Source organism: Centropristis striata, chromosome 10, assembly GCF_030273125.1.
Source record: "Centropristis striata isolate RG_2023a ecotype Rhode Island chromosome 10, C.striata_1.0, whole genome shotgun sequence".
NCBI classification, from domain to species: Eukaryota; Metazoa; Chordata; class Actinopteri; order Perciformes; family Serranidae; genus Centropristis; species Centropristis striata.
The window spans coordinates 25,544,517-25,565,323 of NC_081526.1; the positions used below are offsets into that span (position 1 = coordinate 25,544,517).

Here is a 20,807-nt window from a genome sequence, read left to right on the forward strand (position 1 = left end):
TTGTGGGGCCGATTTCTGCAAATGTAATGGTCTCCCAAACCAAACCAGAGTTTGTGGTTAATGGAGTAGTGGATCAAATCGAACATCACTTGATGTAATGAGAGTAATGAATTATCAGATCTATTTCTGTGGCTTTATTCATGTCATTATACAGCTCTGTGATGACACATCGTTGACAGCTGTCGTGATGTTTTCTCATTTCTTCAGTTGAATTTTCTGTGTAAAGTGTCCATTTTAACCTGAGTTTGGCACTGAGTTTTAGCTGCTGGGATGTATGTGGTTTGATGTCCTTCACATGTAAACAAAACAGTGGCAGAGAGATAACAGCCTATATGCACTTTGCTGCTGGATTTAGCTGCAATCACTCTTCTCACACACACACACACACACACACACACACACACACACACACACACACACACACACACACACACACACACACACACACACACACACACACACACACACACACACACACACACACACACACACACACACACACACACACACACACACACACACACACACACACACACACACACACACACACACACACACACACACACACACACACACACACACACACACACACAGTCTACCTGCCAATCACATAACATTCTAAATTACAGAGGTCTGAATTTAACATAAATATTGTCAAAACAACATCAAGCCAGTGCAGACACATAATACCATCTACTCAGTCACGATGCTACTGAGCCTTAAGTGTGACACGTTACACTGTCTCCGTTGCTGCCACTGAGAGTGGATCGACTTGAGAATAAACACACGAATGATCACGCATTTAGCCGCATGTTTGTGTGCGTGGGTGTGTGCATGCATGTATCTGTCTTTTAAGAGCTAATCTCTCATGGTTGGAATGACAACATTTTTGATAAACCTGTTTTACATCATCATTAGCGGCTTAGTTGGCTGGCCGTATCCATCAACTGATGTCACCATGATGAAGCTAAAAACGGCACATATAATGTAAGTGTATGTAATGTAAACCAATCCAACTTCAGGAATCCTCACTTCAGATTTTAGATCACAACTCTGTGGTTCAAAATGGTTCAGAAGCGGATCACCTCCATGTAGTCTGATTTTCAGCAGCCATATTTTACCTTGGTTCGTTTTATCAGTTTCATTAACCTGTTTACTCAATTTAAGATGCTTTGTTTAAAGTATTGTTAGGCGTTATCTTGCCAGAAATTGACATTAAGACTATATTACTCATTCAAAGACCCCTTATTATAGATTTTGTGTCACACAGTGTGTTTATTACGTTCCATTTGTACACCGTTTGTGAAATTATTTATGTATGTAAAATATATATATATATATATATATATATATATATATATATATATATATATATATATATATATATATATATATATATATATACTTTCAGTTAATTTGGCATTAAGAAATAAGTTAATTTTAGAAGCTTCAGCTGCCCGAGCAATAAGCATATTAAGATAGCAGATTTTTATTAAACTTGGCGGAAGGGCCAAGAAGGGATTCATAAAATGTTGGTGTGGCTTGGCCTCGACTTCCTTTCTGTTTTTAACATGAGAACAAGTTTTAAGCAAGAGGATTTCTCTTGACTAATTCATGGTAATGCTGATGTATCTTGTAAACCATCAGCAAGTATAGAAGTTTAGTAGAATTAAGCATTTTAACACAGTGAGATCAGGATCAAACGACAGAGATAAAAAGCGACAGAACTTATGACAAAAAAAGCCATCTTAAACAGGCAATCTAATGAGAGGGAAATCAGGAAAACGCAACAGGCAGATGAACAGGAAGGAAAGACCTATAATGAACAAAGGAAAGACCTATAATGACTCTATACATATAAAGGCCTTGCATTAAGCTAATTGTAGAAAAGTGAAAAATGGTCGAATGAAGATGGTAGGAGGAGGAGAGAGACAGATGCGAGGGTGAGGAGGTCACTCGCCCACCCCCTCACGCTCATCTCTTACCTCCATCTGCTCCGAGGCCCTTTCCTCAAAGCTCTGACCTTCCTAATGTTAAACACAACAAACAGCCTGCCGCCCACCAGGCCTCCATCCACCATCATCGTCGCTGGATAAACTATCACTCCTCATCCATGTTTCACTCTTTATCACCCACAAACACACCAAGCCTACATATAATACGAGAGCTGGAGCAATAAATACAAATCCATTGGTCACAGACCTGCAGCAGCATGCATCATGCTCTTCACTATTGTAAAATCATTGCATTCTAACAGTTTTTTCTTTTTTCTTTTCAAGGTTTAGTAACCTCAAGCTCCATTCAGTGTCTACAAAAAGAACTTCTTTCTCACAAACACAAGATCTGAGGCATTGCATAAGCTGCTTCTGTTGCTGTGCCTGTGGCTATTCATGTGACCCGGGCCCTCTCTGCTCTGACAGCACTCTCCAATAAGACTTTTTTTTTTTTGGATGATTTCATTGCTTGCTCTGAAACAACACTCTCTTGCCTCTGATCTTGGCTCAGATCTGATTGAAGCCTGGTGCCCTTTTGGTTATAATGTCAATTGTGTTTCTAGCTTGGAGCTGGTTATAGCTTTCAGGAATAATGTGGATATTTCATAAGAAGTTGGTCCCAGGTCATTCCATCTGACTGAAATTATCTTTCTCTTTTCTTGTGATCTATTACCTCTGTCCACTGCTTCAGGACTTCTATATATTCTATAATAATAATTATAATACATTTTATTGATAGAGTGCTTTTCAGGATGCTCAAAGACACTTTACAAATTAGTAAGCACAATTTAAAAACACAGCCAAAAATCTGTTTAAAAGCACGGTTAGAAAACAGAAATATAATACAAAAGATCTAAAAATCGGTCAGGCATTAAAAGCCATCCTGAATAAGTGAGTTTTTTTGAAGATAGGCAGGTCAGTACAGTCACAGATGAGTTTTGGCAGAGAGCTCGGGACAGTGGGAGAAGCTGATGAAAATGCTCGGTCTCCCCAGGTCCGGTGGTTTGAGGTGAAGTTTGCATTGGAGGAACGGAGTTTGCGGGAGGGGGTGTGGTAGTGGAGCAGGTCGGATAGATGGGAGGGGGCCTGGTGATGGAGGCCTTTGTGGGTCAGGAGGAGAACTTTGAAGTGGATGCGTTGTTTGATGGGGAGCCAATGGAGGTTCTGGAGGACAGGGGTGATGTGATCACATGAGCGGGTGTGGGTGAGCAGACGGGCAGCAGAGTTCTGGATGTATTGAAGTTTATTGAGGACTTTTTGAGATGAACAACAGACAATGCTATTGCAGTAAGTTTGGAAGTGATAAAGTAATATCAAGTTTGGAAGTGATAAATGCATGGATTTGTATTTCAGTGGTAGGAGAGGAGAGTGTTTGGCGGAGAGGTGGAAGAAGGCGGGTTTGTAACTTGGTTTACGTGATGTTCGAAGGTGAGCTGGCTGTCGAAAATTAGTGCAAGGTTCTGGGTGTGTGGGGAGGGGGCCAGAGAGGAGTTGTGAAGGTTGATGCAGTAGTTGTGGGTGGTTTTGGTGAGGGATTTGGGACAAATGATTATTTAAAAGGCAGTTGGTCAGCATGGAGTGGGTTGCATTGGAGATGGTTTTGGTTTTTGTAGATGTAGAGTTGAATGTCGTTGGCGTAACAGTGAAAGCGGAGGCCATAGTGACGTATGATGTTGCAGAGTGGGAGAATGTAGAGTATAAATAGAAGGGGATCAAGTACCGAACCCTGGGGGATGCCTTTTAGGAGAGAGGAGTGGTGGAGGAGGTGGGATCAAGGAGGATGAGGATGCTGACATGTCCGGAGTCGGAGGAGAGGAGGATGTCATTGGTGACATGGAGAAGGGTTGTTTCGGTGCTGTGTTGTGTTGGGAGGTAAGGTGGGTTTTGAGCTGAGAGGCAACGGCAAGTTCCAGTATTTGGACAGAAAAGGGAGGTTGGGGATGGAGCGGAAGTTACATGGATTGTCAGGGTCAAGACCAGGTCTCTTAAGGATGGGTGTGACGGGGCTGGGGGACAGAACCAGTACTGAGGGAGGAGTTGATGTTTGCAGTGATTAATGAGGAGATTCTCATCTTAAAACAACCTGTTCATGACTTAATTTTTGTCTACTTAAAATTGATTCTTATGCACTGTATTAGTGCATTACAGTGTATGTATGTTATGTTGTCATGATTGTGTGCATTTTATTTTGTCCTCCTCAAAAATGAGATGATAAATCTTAAGAGGCTATCCCTCAATAAATTAAAATACTACAAATACAAAAACTTTAGAAAAGGCTTTTGCTTAAGGCATTTCCCCAAAATTTAAATTTGTACAAAGGGGCTCTCTTTTTCTTCTTTTTTTTTCATAACAGGAGAACAGAAGACAAGTTAATTTCTGGTATTTTTTAAAAAAATTTTTACATTATACGAGGGCAAAACCCCATTAAACACTTACTGAATATCTCCCTTAAATATTTTTGGCTGCTGGCAAACCCTCTAACAAAGCCCGACGGGACTGCCTGTAGTAAATGCATTTAGAAATGAATTTTTATTTTAAGACTACAATATGAAGAATATATAAAATGCAGGAAAAATACATCAAAAATATGTTCCTATAAGAAGTAGCCCATTATATGCATCATTGAAAATACTCTGTTCTTGGACAAGTTTAGTTGCAAAGACGCACCTGCAGCTTGATACTTTGAATTGTTGTATTATTCTATTTATGTATACCAGAAGCATTGTCTTTCATCCTGTGTTTATGAACTCATATTAGTCTTTACTGTTAAGCCCTTCGTAAGCCCGTTTCAATGTTAAATATGTAAACTACATCATTAGCTTTCTCATATCACTGCTGATGGTTTACAGGTTTATGTGATGAGTTAACAACAGATCTGCTATAAAAAGCATAAGGGTGTGAGTAATGACAGCTGCTCTGGACTTGTTGGAGAACCTAGCTAGTGTAACACATCTGGTAAAACTCTGCTCATTCTCTGCCATTCTTCCACTGACTGGAACCTGCCTACATCTATCTGTGTTTAACTGTGCATCTAAATGAATGATTGTTGAAATGTATAAGACGCACAGCTTTAGAAGTTGTACGTGTGACTGCATTGTGTGCACACACTAGGGGTGGGCGATATGGCCCTAAAAGATTATCATGATATTTCAGAGTATTATCGCGATGATATTTTTGACGATATCAAAAATACTGAAAATATATAGAAAATTATTTTGTAGTCCATATACATAAATAAAAATTGTACAACAAAATAAAAATCAATCATAAATCTAAATGTAGTGTAAATTGCAAATCTCAACAGTTGCCAAATACAAAAAAATTACCTACTTGAGTATTAGCGAATAATAATAAAAAATAACCTTCTAGGGGGTCTGGGGGCCCCCTGGGAGAAAATTTTGTACATTTTATAGTACAATGTGATCAATCTTGTCCACTTTGAGAGCTAAATGTGAGCAAACACCTCACAAACACATCATTGCCTATTTTAATGAATTATTGTAAAGGAGAATAAAGGTTATTCTATGTTTTATTTAAGGCATCTTATTTTGACAGTCTTCTTGTAATTTCTGTGGTGGATTCTGTGCTCTTATTTTGAAAGCTGCATTTGTGAAGCGACAGGAACTAATAGTAGCTTTTTGTGATTAAAACAACTTTAATTGTTAGCTAATGTTAGCTCGCGGCTAACGAACGGCACAATGCAACAGTGTGTTTGGACCGTTTGGACCTCTGACAGGACAGGTTGATAGTACTTAGATCGGCTCACGCAGACGCACAGAGAGAGAGAGAGAGAGGGGACGGGACTGATACATTACAGACAGGTAGGTGCTTGTTTTGAAGCGCAGTGGGAGGGCAGCTCGGTATATTCAGTGTGTGTTTGTGAATGCGTGCGCATGTCTCGGAGGAGGACAGAGAGGTGGGTAGGGGTTTAGACTGACTGACGGGTGACAGACACTGCTGAGCAGAGACACAACGCAAAACAACTTTATGTTATGAATAGTGTAGATATACTTTCAGTAGCTTGAAATGTGACGTTAGAGCAGCACAAGACTCTGGCGGGCCGCCAAGGTCTAGGTAATTAATAGGAAATCCTTACGCCACTTTGTCAAGAAGTAGGGCATGTTGCCAATATCGTGATATGCATTTTTTTTACCCATAAAAAAAATATACCGGTATTATCGTGAACGATACGGCACACCCCTAGCACACACACACAGACACACACAGACACACACACACACACAGACACACGACAGAGTCTTGTCTACACATGACAACAAGGAAGCTATAAGAGAGGCTGAAGTCACTGATTGAATCTCCAAATATAATTTTCCATTAGAGCTCATCTCTACCAGGCCCAGAGGCTGCTTCATTAAGGAAATTTAATGATTCCATTCATTAACTTTGAAGTGATTTTCCGATGTAATTCAGGCCTCTTGTTTTGATTTTAACATGGAGTAGCAGCATACATATGCAACAAAGTGGCTTCAAAGTGCTACTGAGGCAGAAAAAACTGGTGGGCAATTTAATTACTGGTGGACTGGACTACTACTCGTTCATTTCTCACCCTTAAAAAGTCACTGGTTGCTTGCAAGTTTTTCAAAATGCTGCACCAACGGTTTTAGAAAGGTAACAAAACCAAACAAAAAGTTAAATTTACACATGCATGTGTGTGTGTTTAGGTAAAAAGTATTACATTTAAATGTTAATCTTGAATGTTGGTACAAAGTAAGAGTAATCAGTAGGTTCAGTACAAAACTTTACATTTTAAAAACTCCATAAAACATTAAACAATTCATGTCACAATGTAGCATATTTTCTGGCAATTCAATAAATAAAGCCTATTGGAAAAGACAATTATTTGTGCACTCCATAGTCCATGTTCGTGAAACTCCACTGCCACGTGAAAGGATCTTAAGATTTCAACATCCAAATGACAAAAACTGCTGGGGTCACACATAGCCAGACCAATCATGACCCCGCATAGAAGCGAGGTAGAAAAATATATACAAGGGGCGTCCCGGTGGCTCACACTGGTAGAGCGCTTACCATTAAGGCTTAGTCCTTGCTGCAGCGGAGCCGGGTTCGAATACGGCCTGAGCTCCCTTTGCCGCATGTCTTCCCCTCTATCACCCCCTTTCTATCTATCACTTTCAATAAAGCAAAAAATGCCAAAAAAATAATCTTTAAAAAAAAAAGAAAAATATATACAATTGATTTTCTTATGTTGTTTTGATGTTTTATATTGTCATATCGCCCAACCTAATGTATACAATGCTACAATGATGCTCCACTGAATTGCACTTAGGGCTGGGCGATATATCGCTATAAAAAATATATCTATATATTTTTAAATGTGATATGGAATTAGACCATATCGCATATATCGACATAGTTCAAAAATGTTTTTCTTTCTTTATATACAAAATGCTGCCCTGGCTAGGGGTTGCCATGTTTAGTTATTTTGCATTGTTCGTTGTTCTTTTCTCATATGAATGTATTTATTACAGAAAAAGATTGGCCTATTTTATTTCATAGGCAACTTCTTATTTAAGATTTTTTTTATTTAAATGTGCACTTTATGGAGCTTTGATTTAAAAAAAAAAAAAAAAAAAAAAAAAAGGTACTCCTGTTGTTAAACAGTATTTATGTTCACTTAAATAAAGAGTTTCAATAAAACTACTTGTGACATGTCATATTTGGCTTTGACTGAACATTTTCTCTCACTTTGCGATAAAAATATTGGGATATGTATCGTTTATCGATATTCAGCCTAAATATATTGGGATATGACATTTGGTCCATATCGCCCAGCCCTAATTCCACTCCACTTTTTCAAAATAAAATGCTTGTCTGATCAGTTTGATCCGTGGGATTAACCTTACCCCTATACAGTACATACCTCCATAACGAATAAAGCGAGATTGACAGCTCTGAGCTCATACAAGACCCTATTTTAAGTGGTTGCCATGCCAGCTTCACAGCAGTCAGTGACTCCATGTTACACCACAAGCTCTTCGAGCAGCTCCATGAATAATTCACCACCTTTAAATAGGGAAGGAGAATCCTTGCTAGCAGCATTTTGGGAAATTTAATTCGACCATCATAAGCTGTCGGTTTGATAAAGAGACACAACAGCTGTGACAAACAGATTCTCTCTGACTTTGAAGTTAACGATCGTCCTCGATGAGCCAGTTTTAATGAACAGGAGGCAGAAAGCAGGTCAACCCTCCCACAATCCTCTCTGCTGCATCTTGGCCTCGTTTGCAATTCCAATTGAGTGTTGTTGATGATGATACCACTAATCACTTATGATTAGAAAATCGCCGCGGAGATAGAGAGCGCCGTCACTCTGGGATCTTCTCCCAGATAAACACAGACACAGAAAGCATTTTTTAGTAACCTGCTGGTTTTGAAATTGAGTGTTTCAGTTAGAATTAATCTTCAGTCAATTCACCGCAATGCACTTCCATTTACAGCACCAGCTCTGACGTGAAACTAGTCAACGACCTGTTGCACAACTGTAACACACCTGTCTGTAGGATAACAAGCAGTGAGTCTACAAAGTGTCACTTTATTTTTTTCTTTTACTTTCATATTTCTATGATTATGTCATCTCTCAAATGAAAATTGTAATACGTTTTTCCTGCCCTTTTACACAAACACTACACACATTTAAGTAAAAGTTTGAATTTAAATGATTCATCCTACTTACAAACTTCAGAACAGAAGCTCTCCATCAAATTTCTTTTGACTTAAAAATGCTAATTTATGAGAGCTAATGAGGTCTCTTATGTTGATTTAGAGCCGTCGTTGTGGTCCTAGTTGGGTGCAGAACAGAAGCAGAGAGAATCTTGAGAGATGTGTTCTGGAAAAATTGTACATCTCATTGGTCGTTAAAAGTGATACATTGTAATGCAATATTTATATAATTCACAAAAGGGTAGTTGAAGGCTTTTATTCTATTTACAGTTGCTTTATTCAAAGCTTAAACCTCCAAACACACATTTGATTTTTCAAATTCTGTCTGGAGCATTCTACAAGGTGTATTTAAGTTTCTACATACCTAGAAAAACATATCTCGTCTCTCCTATTTCGTTTGTGCTAAATAAACAGGTGCGTGCAACAGCAAGCTCATTTCTACATCTACTTTGCATGTGAACAGAATGCTGAGAAGTGGCCTCAAGTGTGATCCCACAGACTTTAAAAAAGGCAAGATCGTGGGCGCCAAGAGGGTGAATCTCGGCATAACCTAGACCGTACAGCTGCTCAGCTTTTCTCATCAATGTGGACCAGAACATAATGCCCTTTATCCAACTGTTCAAAAAGTGAGAGCTCGTCATTGGTAGAGAAACAGTGGCTTGAGGCACACAGTAAGAAGTAATCAAACAGTTTCTAAAACCTACTATAGACCTATTGATGCTGGTAGTTGCACAAAGCTCTTATGGGTCTCGTAATATGGAGAAACTGTTTCCAGGGTGGAATTTTCATCGTTTCTATTTAAACTTTACAGCTCTTTATGATGCACCAAAGGTTCTGCATATGGTTATACTAGTGCTGTTACTTTAAATATCATGTTCTCCTGGAGTCCAGACACATGCCTCACACATTTCCACTTAAAGTGATGATCTTGAAAATGTTCATTCAAAATGTCACCATCTATAGCTGAATGAGGAGAAACTAAATGTAAAATGTTGATAAAGCCTATGCAGTTCCGGTACAGTTAAACTTTTTTTTAAAAAGGGCGAAAGTGGAAAAAAGGGATCTAAAAACACCTGCAAATACCATGGATCACTTTAGATTCCACTAAAGACAACGAAACAGAGATCGATGAGATCGTAACTTTAACACTTCTGCTCAAATTTTGGGTATGTGTACACAAACTCCTTTTATTCTGTACTACTTATTTATAACTGTTATACTGTGTATCATTAAAGCCCAATTACTTCAGTGGCATCATTCAATTTTTGATGTGATCTAACCTAACTAAGAGTTGAAACACAGTCGTAATTAACTAAAAATAAATGAGCAACTATATCAATAAATAATCTAGCAAAAATGCTTTCATAAAAAAAAAGCTGGTTATAGCATCTCAAATGTGAATATTTGCTTGTTTTATTGTGATAAACTGGATATGATTAGGTTTCTGACTGATGGTCAGAAGACACCATCTTTGACTGAGTAAAACTGGAATGGACATTTTTCACAATTTGTTGATTTTTTTTTTCACAGATAAAACCATTTATAGATTAATTAAAATCTGCAGATGAATCAATAATTATAACAATCAACCCCAAATCTCATGTAATCATCTCAGTACTACTACGCTGGTATGAGATGTAATTCAAGTGATCACCAGTAAAATACTTGAATAAACAGTATTTTACCAACAAATAAACTGAGATATAAACATCCCTGTAAAGGAAGCCCACTGTCTCTGCTGCCCTGCAGGGACAAATAATGCCACAATCCAGGTATTTTGTCCTTGCCAGACTCTTGTGCAAGTGCTGATAAATTATGCAAATGGCCTGGCATTGATTCCCTGGTGTAAAAAACAAACAAACATCTGAAGTAGGTTACAAACCATCTGGACTGAAATATTTCTACAACAGAATTGTTATTGGGGTTAACATCCAGCATACAAATAAATTAGGAGTGTGGGTTATCACAAACACACAGGGCCAAGTGATCATCACGCCGTAACATACAAGCTTTTGATTGGTGCAGTTTTCTACTCCTTCCCCCATGCTTTTGTAATTTAGGTACTCGTGAAACATTGAGAAAAAAGAAATATGGCAATGTAAAAGTTACTCACAACAGAAGCAAAATACACATTAGATGAATTGCATGATCTAAGGTAGGAAGACATTAATAGAGAGGCCAGCGTCGTGATTAAAAAAAGGAAAGGAATTACTTATTGGTTTTTTAAATCATTAACTCGCTATGTGGTAGCTGAAGCAGCCAGACTGTGCAGTCACTACACATTGATTTTTAGGTCTGCAGTCTAATGACCAAACAGTCACGCTCCCAGCACCCTCCCTGGGAGTTAATGTACAGGACATAAATCTGCCAGACTACACCACATATGATTTAATATTATAAGCCATTACCGGCTTCCAAGACTGATCATTTTCAGTGTCTGTGTTAGCATCAGAGCACCAGATCCAATGGTCTACAGGGAACACATCATTTAAATTTTCTTTTAATCACACACTGCAACCGCTCAGTAACCAAAACCATTATCCTAAGATACCATGTAATGCATTTTACTCTGTGTATTTCCTCAAGTATAATGGGGATTTTTTTTTTAACATATCTGCAGTTGCACCGGGAGAGACACTGCCATGTGAAACACGCAAACACACAGTGGTGGTATGAAACATTTGTACCACATTACCAGTCTAGTGTAGCTCCCCTGAGGGTCCTTCATGACCAGACCACCTTTGCACACATGCATAGTTAACGCACAAACAACATTTGCTAAGACAGAGGACTGCTTGTTACCCTGACAGAAAGAAAACAAGATATGCACATATAAATGCATTTCCTGTTGCTTTCATTTAGAAAAATAAGACAAGCAGCCTACTTCTCCGTGTCGTAACCAGAGATGAGGCAGGAAAAGCATGGCAGAAAAGCCCACAATTGAACTCTTTTTTAAACACATGTAGCACTGTGTGGTAAACAGATGGATTTGGCTGCAAAAGGAGTTTCATATTCAAACTCACACAAGCTGAGACAGCTTTCACACCACAAAAATGATGGAAGCAAACCCCTCCTCCCCTTCCATCTGGTGAAGGGCTTGTGTGTGTATGTGAGCTAGAGCTCAGCTTTACACCTTTTTGTCAGAGATAATTAGGGAAAGGGAGCATGAAAGAAAGAAAGAAAGCTCCTAGAGTCCATGCTCTTCTGTTGTTTGCTCTCATATTCCCTCTCTCTCCTCCCTGAATGTGACGCTGTCTGCCCACCCACTCCTAAACAGAGAGAGAGAGAGAGAGAGAGAGAGAGAGAGAGAGAGAGAGAGAGAGAGAGAGAGAGAGAGAGAGAGAGGAGAGAGGGAGAGAGAGAGAGAGAGAGGGAGGGAGAGAGGGAGAGGAGGGACACCAAGCAGCACAGAGAGCCAGTCTGTTTTCAGCTACCAATTCACTGTAGCTCCGCTGCCAGACAGCGCTCACCCATCCACCATCACACTCTCAGACACATACACTCTCACTATACAACAGCTGACAACACCTTTCCATTTTCTCAGCAGCAGCAGCACAGACTCACACAGCCCGATTCAACAGAGAAGAGAAAAAAAACCCAAACCTCGATTTGTACTGCAGACAAACCAGCTCTGAGGAGGCTGGATCGAGGCTGGAGAGGGTGACTGGAGAATGGAATGGAACCTCAGAAGGATGGAAAGTGAACTGAGGCACATCAACCCGGACCTGCTGCAGCCCAGCAAGAGCTTCAAGAAGCCATCTTCTGGCACCATCACCATCAACGTAGGGGGGTTCCTGTACACAGCCCACCGGACCACCCTTTCCAAACAGCAGGGTTCCTTTCTGGAAGAGTTGGCCAACGGTAAGAAGCCGGTACAGCACACCGATTCCATGGGCAACCCCTTCATCGACAGAGATGGTCCAGTTTTTCGCCATGTGCTCAACTACCTTCGAACCGGCGAGCTCCAGCTGCCTGACGACTTCCGGGAGGCAGGGCTCCTGCGGCGGGAGGCAGATTTTTACCGTCTCAGTGAACTCGTCGAGGCCGTGGTTGAGTGGGAAAGCCAGAGGGCGGCCCAGCGGGAGGCTGCCTTTTTGGAGGTGACGGATAGCCATGAGAGGTCGCAGGGCCTCAAGGTGTACTGCAGTGACTCCATCTTCATCGACAAGGTCAAAGCTCGGCTGGTGCAGATCTCCAAGAGTCGCCTGGATGGCTTCCCGGAAGAATTTGTGGTGTCGTCCAACGTGATCCAGTTCCGGCACTTCATCAAATCGGAGCCCGGCTCGCGGCTCGTACTGAAGGAGGACAGCACATTCCTGTGCACACTTGACTGTCTGAAACTAGAGACAGTGATGCTAGCGCTGAGATCAGGCTTCAAGCTGGTCACCAGCCTCGACAGCAGCAAGGGCTCTGTGGTGGCAGCTGAGGCCCTGCACTTTGTCAAGTAGGATGAAGGGAAACACAGTGAAGGGAAAGGGAGAGGGAAAGAGTGAAATGAGTAGTGCCTGATTCAATATCCACCCTGTTAACGTAAAGTATTGGCTAGAAGATTGTAATGTGATGAGCTGTAATGTGTCATTGGGTGGGAGAAGGAGAACAGGTGGGTTGGACTGTCTTACCAGAGAGTGTTTGTATCTTTACTGCACAAAGCTGGCTGATTAACACAACATTTTATAAGTTTGGGCTTTCTAAGCTGGTATTTATACAAATCAGAATGATCCAGATCAACTTAGCTTTCATGATACCGAAAATTGCATTTGATTGGATATCAAACAAAAAGTGCAACTCTGTAATATGAAACACAAGCTGACAGTGAATCTTTCCATAGAGAAGATGATGAGAGTGTGAACATCGACTGCTTTATCAGTGGATTTGTCTTTGCACAAGAACTGCTTCTGCTGCTTTGTCAACAGCTGCAAAAGCCTTGAAAACCAGCCGTGATGTGCACTGTTGTGCCATTCAGCTTTTACTACAGTCTGTGCCTGTGTGTATGTGTGTGTTGCTATACACTGTGTGTGCTGTGTTTAGTTGGTTTAATAGCTTGTGTTTAGTTTATTAGCCTCTCTGGAGCCTGAGGGGGAAACCATTGAGGTTGTTTTTTGGATGGACTAACAAGCTTCACATCCAAAATCATCAATCCTAAGCATCACACACTGGTTGTCAGATCATGTGGACAAGTTGAGTTTAAGTGCAAAGAACAGTGATTGTTGTAAGGGCTTTGAATCTAGCATGATGCATGTGCACTAAATAAACTGTGTGTTTGTTAGTGCTGTGAGCCTCTGTGAAGTCAGTCCACAAAAATGCCTATTACTTTTCAATGTGAATATTTTACAAATAAAAGTGACACCATTGGAAAGTGTTTTGAAGTCTGCTAAAGTCTGTGTACACTTTAATGCCTGAGTCATTGCTGGGTGTAAGGAGCCTGTTAAATGCTGCTTTTAATCATGTTAAGTGTTGAAAAGTTACTTTGCATTAATTACATAATATCTTCAGACAGTTAGCATTATAATTACACTGTGTTAATGGCCAATTTCTTGCATCCAATAACATAAAAGGGACACTTATCAGCATTAAACTCTGACTGCTCTGTACTTACAGTCTGTACACTGTGTAACTGCTAACCACTGAGGCAGGTGTGAGCATTATTTGTGTTAAGTTTCCAGAATTTTCTGATTAAAAATAAGAAATCAGTGGGAGAGACAAACTGAAATGGCTCACACATTCAGCTTTAGCAAAGCAGAACATTTTCTTTGCATAGAATTACTCCTTTTACACATCTGTGCATGTGCTAAACACTGCTTTTTATGCCTGGAACAATCAACAAGGCGTGTGAAACAATTCAAGGATTACAGGGACAAAAATAACACTATGTGCAGCATTTTCTTTGTCATTACATGTATTAGTTGTCAGAACAGTGGAGGATGTAATGCTACTAGGTTTCTTCTCCTTGAATGAAGACATCCTAATTTAGACAACTCTGTATGAAATATGCTTTCATCAATTAATGCCTGGAGGATCTTCAACCATAGAAACCAACAAAAATTGGCAGCCCTTAACAGAAATGATATGGTCTGTAAAATTTCACATGATTATGACATCACCACAAATCACAATGTATTTGCAGGGTGTACAAGATTTAGAGGTATAATGTAGAGAATTTTGAAGTCTTCACATCCTTCAACTGAGGATAGAAATTTTGAATATGTTTAGCTGCTTCGTGGAGGGTGCATTATTAAAATATGTCTGTAGATGCAACAAACTTTGACTGTATACCTTGCGGTTAATGAGACTTGAAATTGGTAGACTATCGTATTTCATGTCCGTAAAGTAAAGCAAATACAGAATGTGTCAAAAAATAATCAAATCCTGCATGTTCACACTAAAAGTAACGACCAAACTAGATAGCAAAAATGTCTCTTCATTTTACTCGTTTAGGACAATCACTGTTTATGATCAGTTAGTAATTACTTCCATCAATGACTAAAACATAATAGTCAATGTCACTAAATGATAAAGAGCACCTTCACATCAGCCAGAAATGTTGTTTTTATTGAGCTCTTACTTCGCCGCAGTGATTTAGAAGTGAACGCAAGGTATGATCTCCACATCCTGACAGCGCTGCTGCAACAGAGCTGACCGCACCCAACAGTGATACTGAGGGTGATCAGAGGAGCACCACACCACAGGAGGTTGCTGAAACAATGTTTTACATCCTGGTATTAAGTTAATCTTTAAAGTGCCCATGAATTGGACTCATACTAATTTATAGTCCCTTTCAGACGTTTCAAGCCGCGATATTTATGCCTCTGTGACGTTTTGCCTTCGGTCTGAACGTTGCAGAGGCGTGATGGGGCTCTGTACTGCTTCGGAGCTAGTAACAGAAGGGTTAAATATGGGAGACTTTGCTAGAAGGGATCAATGTGAACTGGCAGAGCCAAGAAGATGGAAAATTATTTAGTTATTTGTGCGAACAACATTAAGGAAATAAGAAAGAAAGTGGAGTGTATCATCAGAAACACACCTCACACTTGAGTTTGACAATAATCAAAATATGTTTGGTAAAAACCAGAACAACTTTGCTTGAGTCTGTAGAATATCTACAGTGAAAAACAGCACAACATGCAGTTATTCCCCCATCATTATTTTAAATTCACTTACTGTACACATACCGCTTCTGCTCTGTTACATTACACTACCGTTTCCTCCCACTTTGTTCCGCAATGTCGTATTGCGTTGTAAGTGGAAGCCAACATTACGCTGTTACGGAATCCGTATGAATGTCCTAATGTGAACTTACGGCAGAGCTCGTTACGGCACTTTTGCAGAATCACAGTATGAAAAGGGCTTATGGGAGATGAAAACTAGAATTATCCACTCATGATTGTATTTCTCCTCCAACCAGGCAAGTTGTATGTTACATCCATATCTGTCCAGACTTATTTATGTAGTGATGACTTTGAAGGAACTTAATAAAAGCTATAAAGTGCATTTTTTAGTGAAATGGAGGTTATATGCTTCCAGTTAATAATCTCCATTATGAGGAACATGTCGTCTTCACTTAGAGACAATTTTTACAGGGGTACAGAGGACTGTTAGAGAGCTTCATCACATGGTGAAAAGACAGCTACCTGAATCTGCAAAAACAATGAGCTTGTGGTAGACCTCTTAAAGACAGGAGGCCTGTGTCCTGGTCGTCATCCAATGAGAGTAAATGAAGAGGGTGGACTCACTCACACGAGCACCTTGGGGTCCAAATCCATAAAAAAAAAAAACTGGGTTAGTCTCACAACACTTGAGTCCTCTTCAGGAATGGACACAGCAGACTGTTCTTTCTATGTAGACTTAGATCCTTGTGTGTGCAACAGGTTTCTGCGGATCTTCTGTTGGTCTGTGGTCACTGCTCTGTTTGTGCTGGTGTGCTGTGTTGTCTCAACAAGCAGTTAAGGAAGCCCTGCTAGATGATCAGGATGGAAGTGAACAGTGTGGCATTAAAGAGGAAGAGGACAGAATTAAAGCCACCTTGGATGACTCTTCTCACCCTCTCTGCAATGAGCTGTGGCACACTGCTAGCTTGTTGCAGAGAGAAAAATGAAGGACAAGATCAAAGCCTGGGAGTTGTTCCGCATCCGAGTCGAGGGGCCGAAGTTAGAGGATGTCATTTGCTGTGATTGTGAATCTTGTTGATGCTAATTTTTTATTTGTTATATAGGCGTATATATACATGTTTTGCTCTATGTATATACGTGTGTAAGTGTACAGGGGGAAACAAGAAACAGTAACATTCTTTGTATGATGTTCACATGCTTGGCCAATAAAGCTGGTTCTGAACACAAACACAAAGTTGTAGCTATGGATGTGTCCAATATGGATGTTACTGCAAAGATAAGGTCACAATCTCCCCTTCTGTTCCTGATTCATGGCGTTTAATGATGGCCAGAAAGTTTTTCGCGGAACATTAAGACTCTGTGAGGGTGGCCTTTGAACTTCTAGATTTAAAATGTCATCACTTCATCATTTTACCCTATTAGACATGTACAGACGAATGGGCGTAGGTAACCTAGTACTGGCTCGCTGCCACCACAATGCAGCAGATCCACCTGCAGAAGCCTTCGGGGAGCCCCTTCAGACCCTCCCAGTTCCAGTACAGATATTTGGTTAAAAGTAGGCCAGCCTGTAAGATAAATCCTGCTCTTTTCCCTCAAGGAGAACCTCTTTTTATCTCTCTGCATTGCACTCTGATGTGTGTCATCATTAATGCTAGTAGGTATATACTCCTTTTCCAAGTAATGTGGGAAAGTATTCCAACATCAGTAATATTATAGTTATCAAAAGTGATTACCAAAGTTATTCCACATTTAAATAGGAGTTGACTTACTGGAACAAAATGATTATTCCCCTCTTTCCTGATTTGTTTTTCCTCATAATGAGTCTCCCACTTTGAGACTGTACAGGAATACCCTCAGACAACCTCAATGAACTAGTTCACATGAATGAAATGGGAACAAAGTTGACCTTCCCTGGGTGGAAATATTTCCCCACCACTTCTTTGTAAAATGACTGACAAGATGACTTTACATCATTTTGTTTTTATTACATTGAAAGGAAATATTGTAGACTAGATGTGACACAAACGAAAAAGTGAAGAAGCGTATTACTGTTAAATAAATCCAAGGAAAAGTACAAATATCTCTCCCTAAATTAAATTTATATGACAATTAATCAACAGTTTGATTACATTGGATGACAAAAAAGTGTAATACTAATGTATCCTAAAAAAAAACCCAACATGTGTTAAGGACAAAAAAGGTGCTTTGGCAGTGGTCTATGTTTCCAATGCAAAACTAGTCTCGCCTGGTTTATGTCCAAACAACGTGCAGCAGGAATACATCAAGCTCCCTTTATGGAAACTTGTGGGAGTGGAAATGTATAAATTTCAATGAGTTCAAACATTGAAAAGCATTCATCCTCCAGATTTTATTATCTTTAGAGTGGAAAAAGCCTTCGCAAGACACGGTAAACTGCCTCTTACTGCCTGTTGGAACTGTAACTATGCAGAGTTGCCTTGAACATCTCTTAGTTACCGAGCGTACCGACAATCAGCCAGCTTCGAATGAACAGCGTCTCTAACTGTATCTCTAAGTGTGCTCCCCCTCCATGGTGACTGAAACCATCTGTTCCAACAGGCAATGTCGTCAAACTGTCGGACCAGCCGCCACCACCCCCGTTGTGACTCATACACCCACATCAACCTCTGACATGGGCAAGCCTCTTCTATAGCCCACTCCTCGCAAAACACAGACAACGCACACGTTAACGCAGCGTGTCGAAGTAAATGTGTGCACAATAAAGACGATATAAACCCAGGGAACCTGAGCTGTTCATATGTCACACCTAGCACTCATACTTTACTGTCAACAACATCAAACCTTTTTTTTTTTTAAATTGCAGATCAGCTTCATGCATTTTTTATCATGGTGACTGCTTTACTTATTAGCTGCAGGGTCAAAGTGATCCACGCCTCATCAAAAGGCAGCTCAGGATGAAGAGGAAGGCAAGAGGTGCAGGAGGTAGGAAGGGTGGAGAGGTGGTTACAGCACTGAGATGAGACTGTTGATAGTAGTATGGTTTGAGCTTTTCTCAGTCTTTTAACCTGTTGCCAGGCAAACTCAACTCCTACATCATACGTTCACAAGCTGCTCTCTTTCTCTAACACACAGACACACACACCCCTCCTTATCGTGATGCCTTAGCCGTATGGTGCTGCTCGGCCTGAAAATGACTAACATACTTCAGATTTTTTATCTTTTAACTGCAGAAAGAGGCAACGACAGAGGAGGAGGAGGAGGAGGAGGAGAGATGATGAATAGGAGGAGGGGAGGTCAGACCCCTTTCACTTTCACTCTCAGCTTGGACAAAAGAGACAGCATCAACCATTATTTAGTCACAAAAAAGGGATGAGGCAGGGGCGGTAAGAATGAAACAGTGAGTATAGAGAATAGCGTTTCATGCAGTAATATATTTAGATAGATTTAGATTGAAGGCGATACTTTAAATCAGAACTTTTTCCTACTAAATGTAAAAAAAGTGTTTTTAAAAGCCTCTGAAATGGCAAAATAGTTGCAGATTTATTTTAGTTGAGCCTTGAGAAAAAGGCACAATAACAGTGGAAAAGAGGTCAGATCAGAAAGAAAAAGATGTGAAGGGGACCTCAGCAGAGATGAAGTCAGAGCCCACCTGCCCTCCACCATCCTACTGTATGTGTGAAGTGGCAATCAACGCAGTTTGACAGAGACATTAAAGTCACAGACATGTGTGTCCATGTGGTAGCGTGTGCGTTATGTGCATCCATGTGAATTTATTCATTAAAACCATTGAAAATACCAATACTTTTAGAGTTATGAAAGATTATTGTTTCATCCAATCATTTCTATCTTATAGGGACAAAAAAACAAGTGCTACAAAAAAATCCAATGTTCAAGTACAACAGTTTTTTTCACATCCGACAGCCCAAACGATATGAGATTTTTGAGGCCAATGCCGATTTTAAAGAAGAAGAGTTCTTCTTTTACTGATGTGGCGGTTGATAGAGTAAATTTATGAGCTGAAATGAAAATAGACCTTTTCTATATGGATTGAGCACCAATTATATATGGCTATATAAAAAATGTATTCAGAATGCTGTTTTAGAAGATGAATAAAAATAAATAGCTAAATAAACCTTAGTACTGTAAATTCAGTATTAACCAATTGCTGAGGATTAATATAAAGAATAGATACAAATTAAATAATTACCTAACACCCCAAGCATCCATTTCTGCATTGTATATAAAAGTTTCCTCGTGGCAGACAAAATATGCGCCAACAGATACTCAAATGTGTGTGATGGGCCAATAGCTGATATTACTGATAAGATTTTTTAAAGCAGAAATCCCCCAAAATCTCTTAGTTAAGGCAGGTTATTGGAGTAGGCTGTGTCTGATTTTTTTAGTTTATACTGTGCTCACATGGTGCCTGTTCTACTTGAAATACTATTATTTTTAAAATATTTATTATTGCAAACATAGAGAACATATAGAACAGGGATGGGCACCTGAAGGCCCGGGGCCGCATACGGCCCGCACTATCACTTGAAGTGGCCCTCAGCACAACTACATGCATTTGAGCAGTTTTTTGAGCAAATCTTAAAAGTGCAGTGTAAAAATGCACAAAATGACTTCTTGCAATTAAAGTTGGTGTGCTGTTCTTGCACTGAAAAAAATATTAATTATTCGCTTCAAACCTTTTGAATTCCTATTTATACTGTTATACATGCATTTGAGCATGAAATATGTTAAGTTACTGCACTGTTAACATATTTACAATTGCAGTTTCATCATATCTGGTTAAGTGCACGGTTCGTCGATGAAAAATTGTGTCCCTCTCCAGCATTTAAGTTGCCCATCCCTGATATAGAAGAACCACAGAGGGTTTCTCAGCCAGTCATGCAGCACTTTATGCCGATGCAGATTATAAGCATTACTGGTATTATTAGAAACTCATGTTATGAGTAATGACAGATACGTAGATACAGGATGAAAAAGAGGCGCCTTGTACAGCAATTATACTGCGGGA

At 39.9% G+C, this 20,807-nt stretch overlaps 2 protein-coding genes across 3 annotated transcripts in view; one reads left to right on the plus strand and one right to left on the minus strand.

Annotated features, from left to right (window-relative positions):
- The window catches only part of LOC131979542 (general transcription factor IIF subunit 2-like), a 51,703-nt gene that overhangs the window by 14,520 nt on the left and 16,376 nt on the right, over positions 1-20,807 (minus strand). The window lies entirely within an intron of this gene.
- Positions 12,106-13,146, plus strand: kctd4 (potassium channel tetramerization domain containing 4). The gene has a single exon (XM_059343560.1). The coding sequence runs from the start codon at positions 12,368-12,370 to the stop codon at positions 13,142-13,144; it is 777 nt and encodes a 258-aa protein (XP_059199543.1). The 5' UTR covers positions 12,106-12,367; the 3' UTR covers positions 13,145-13,146.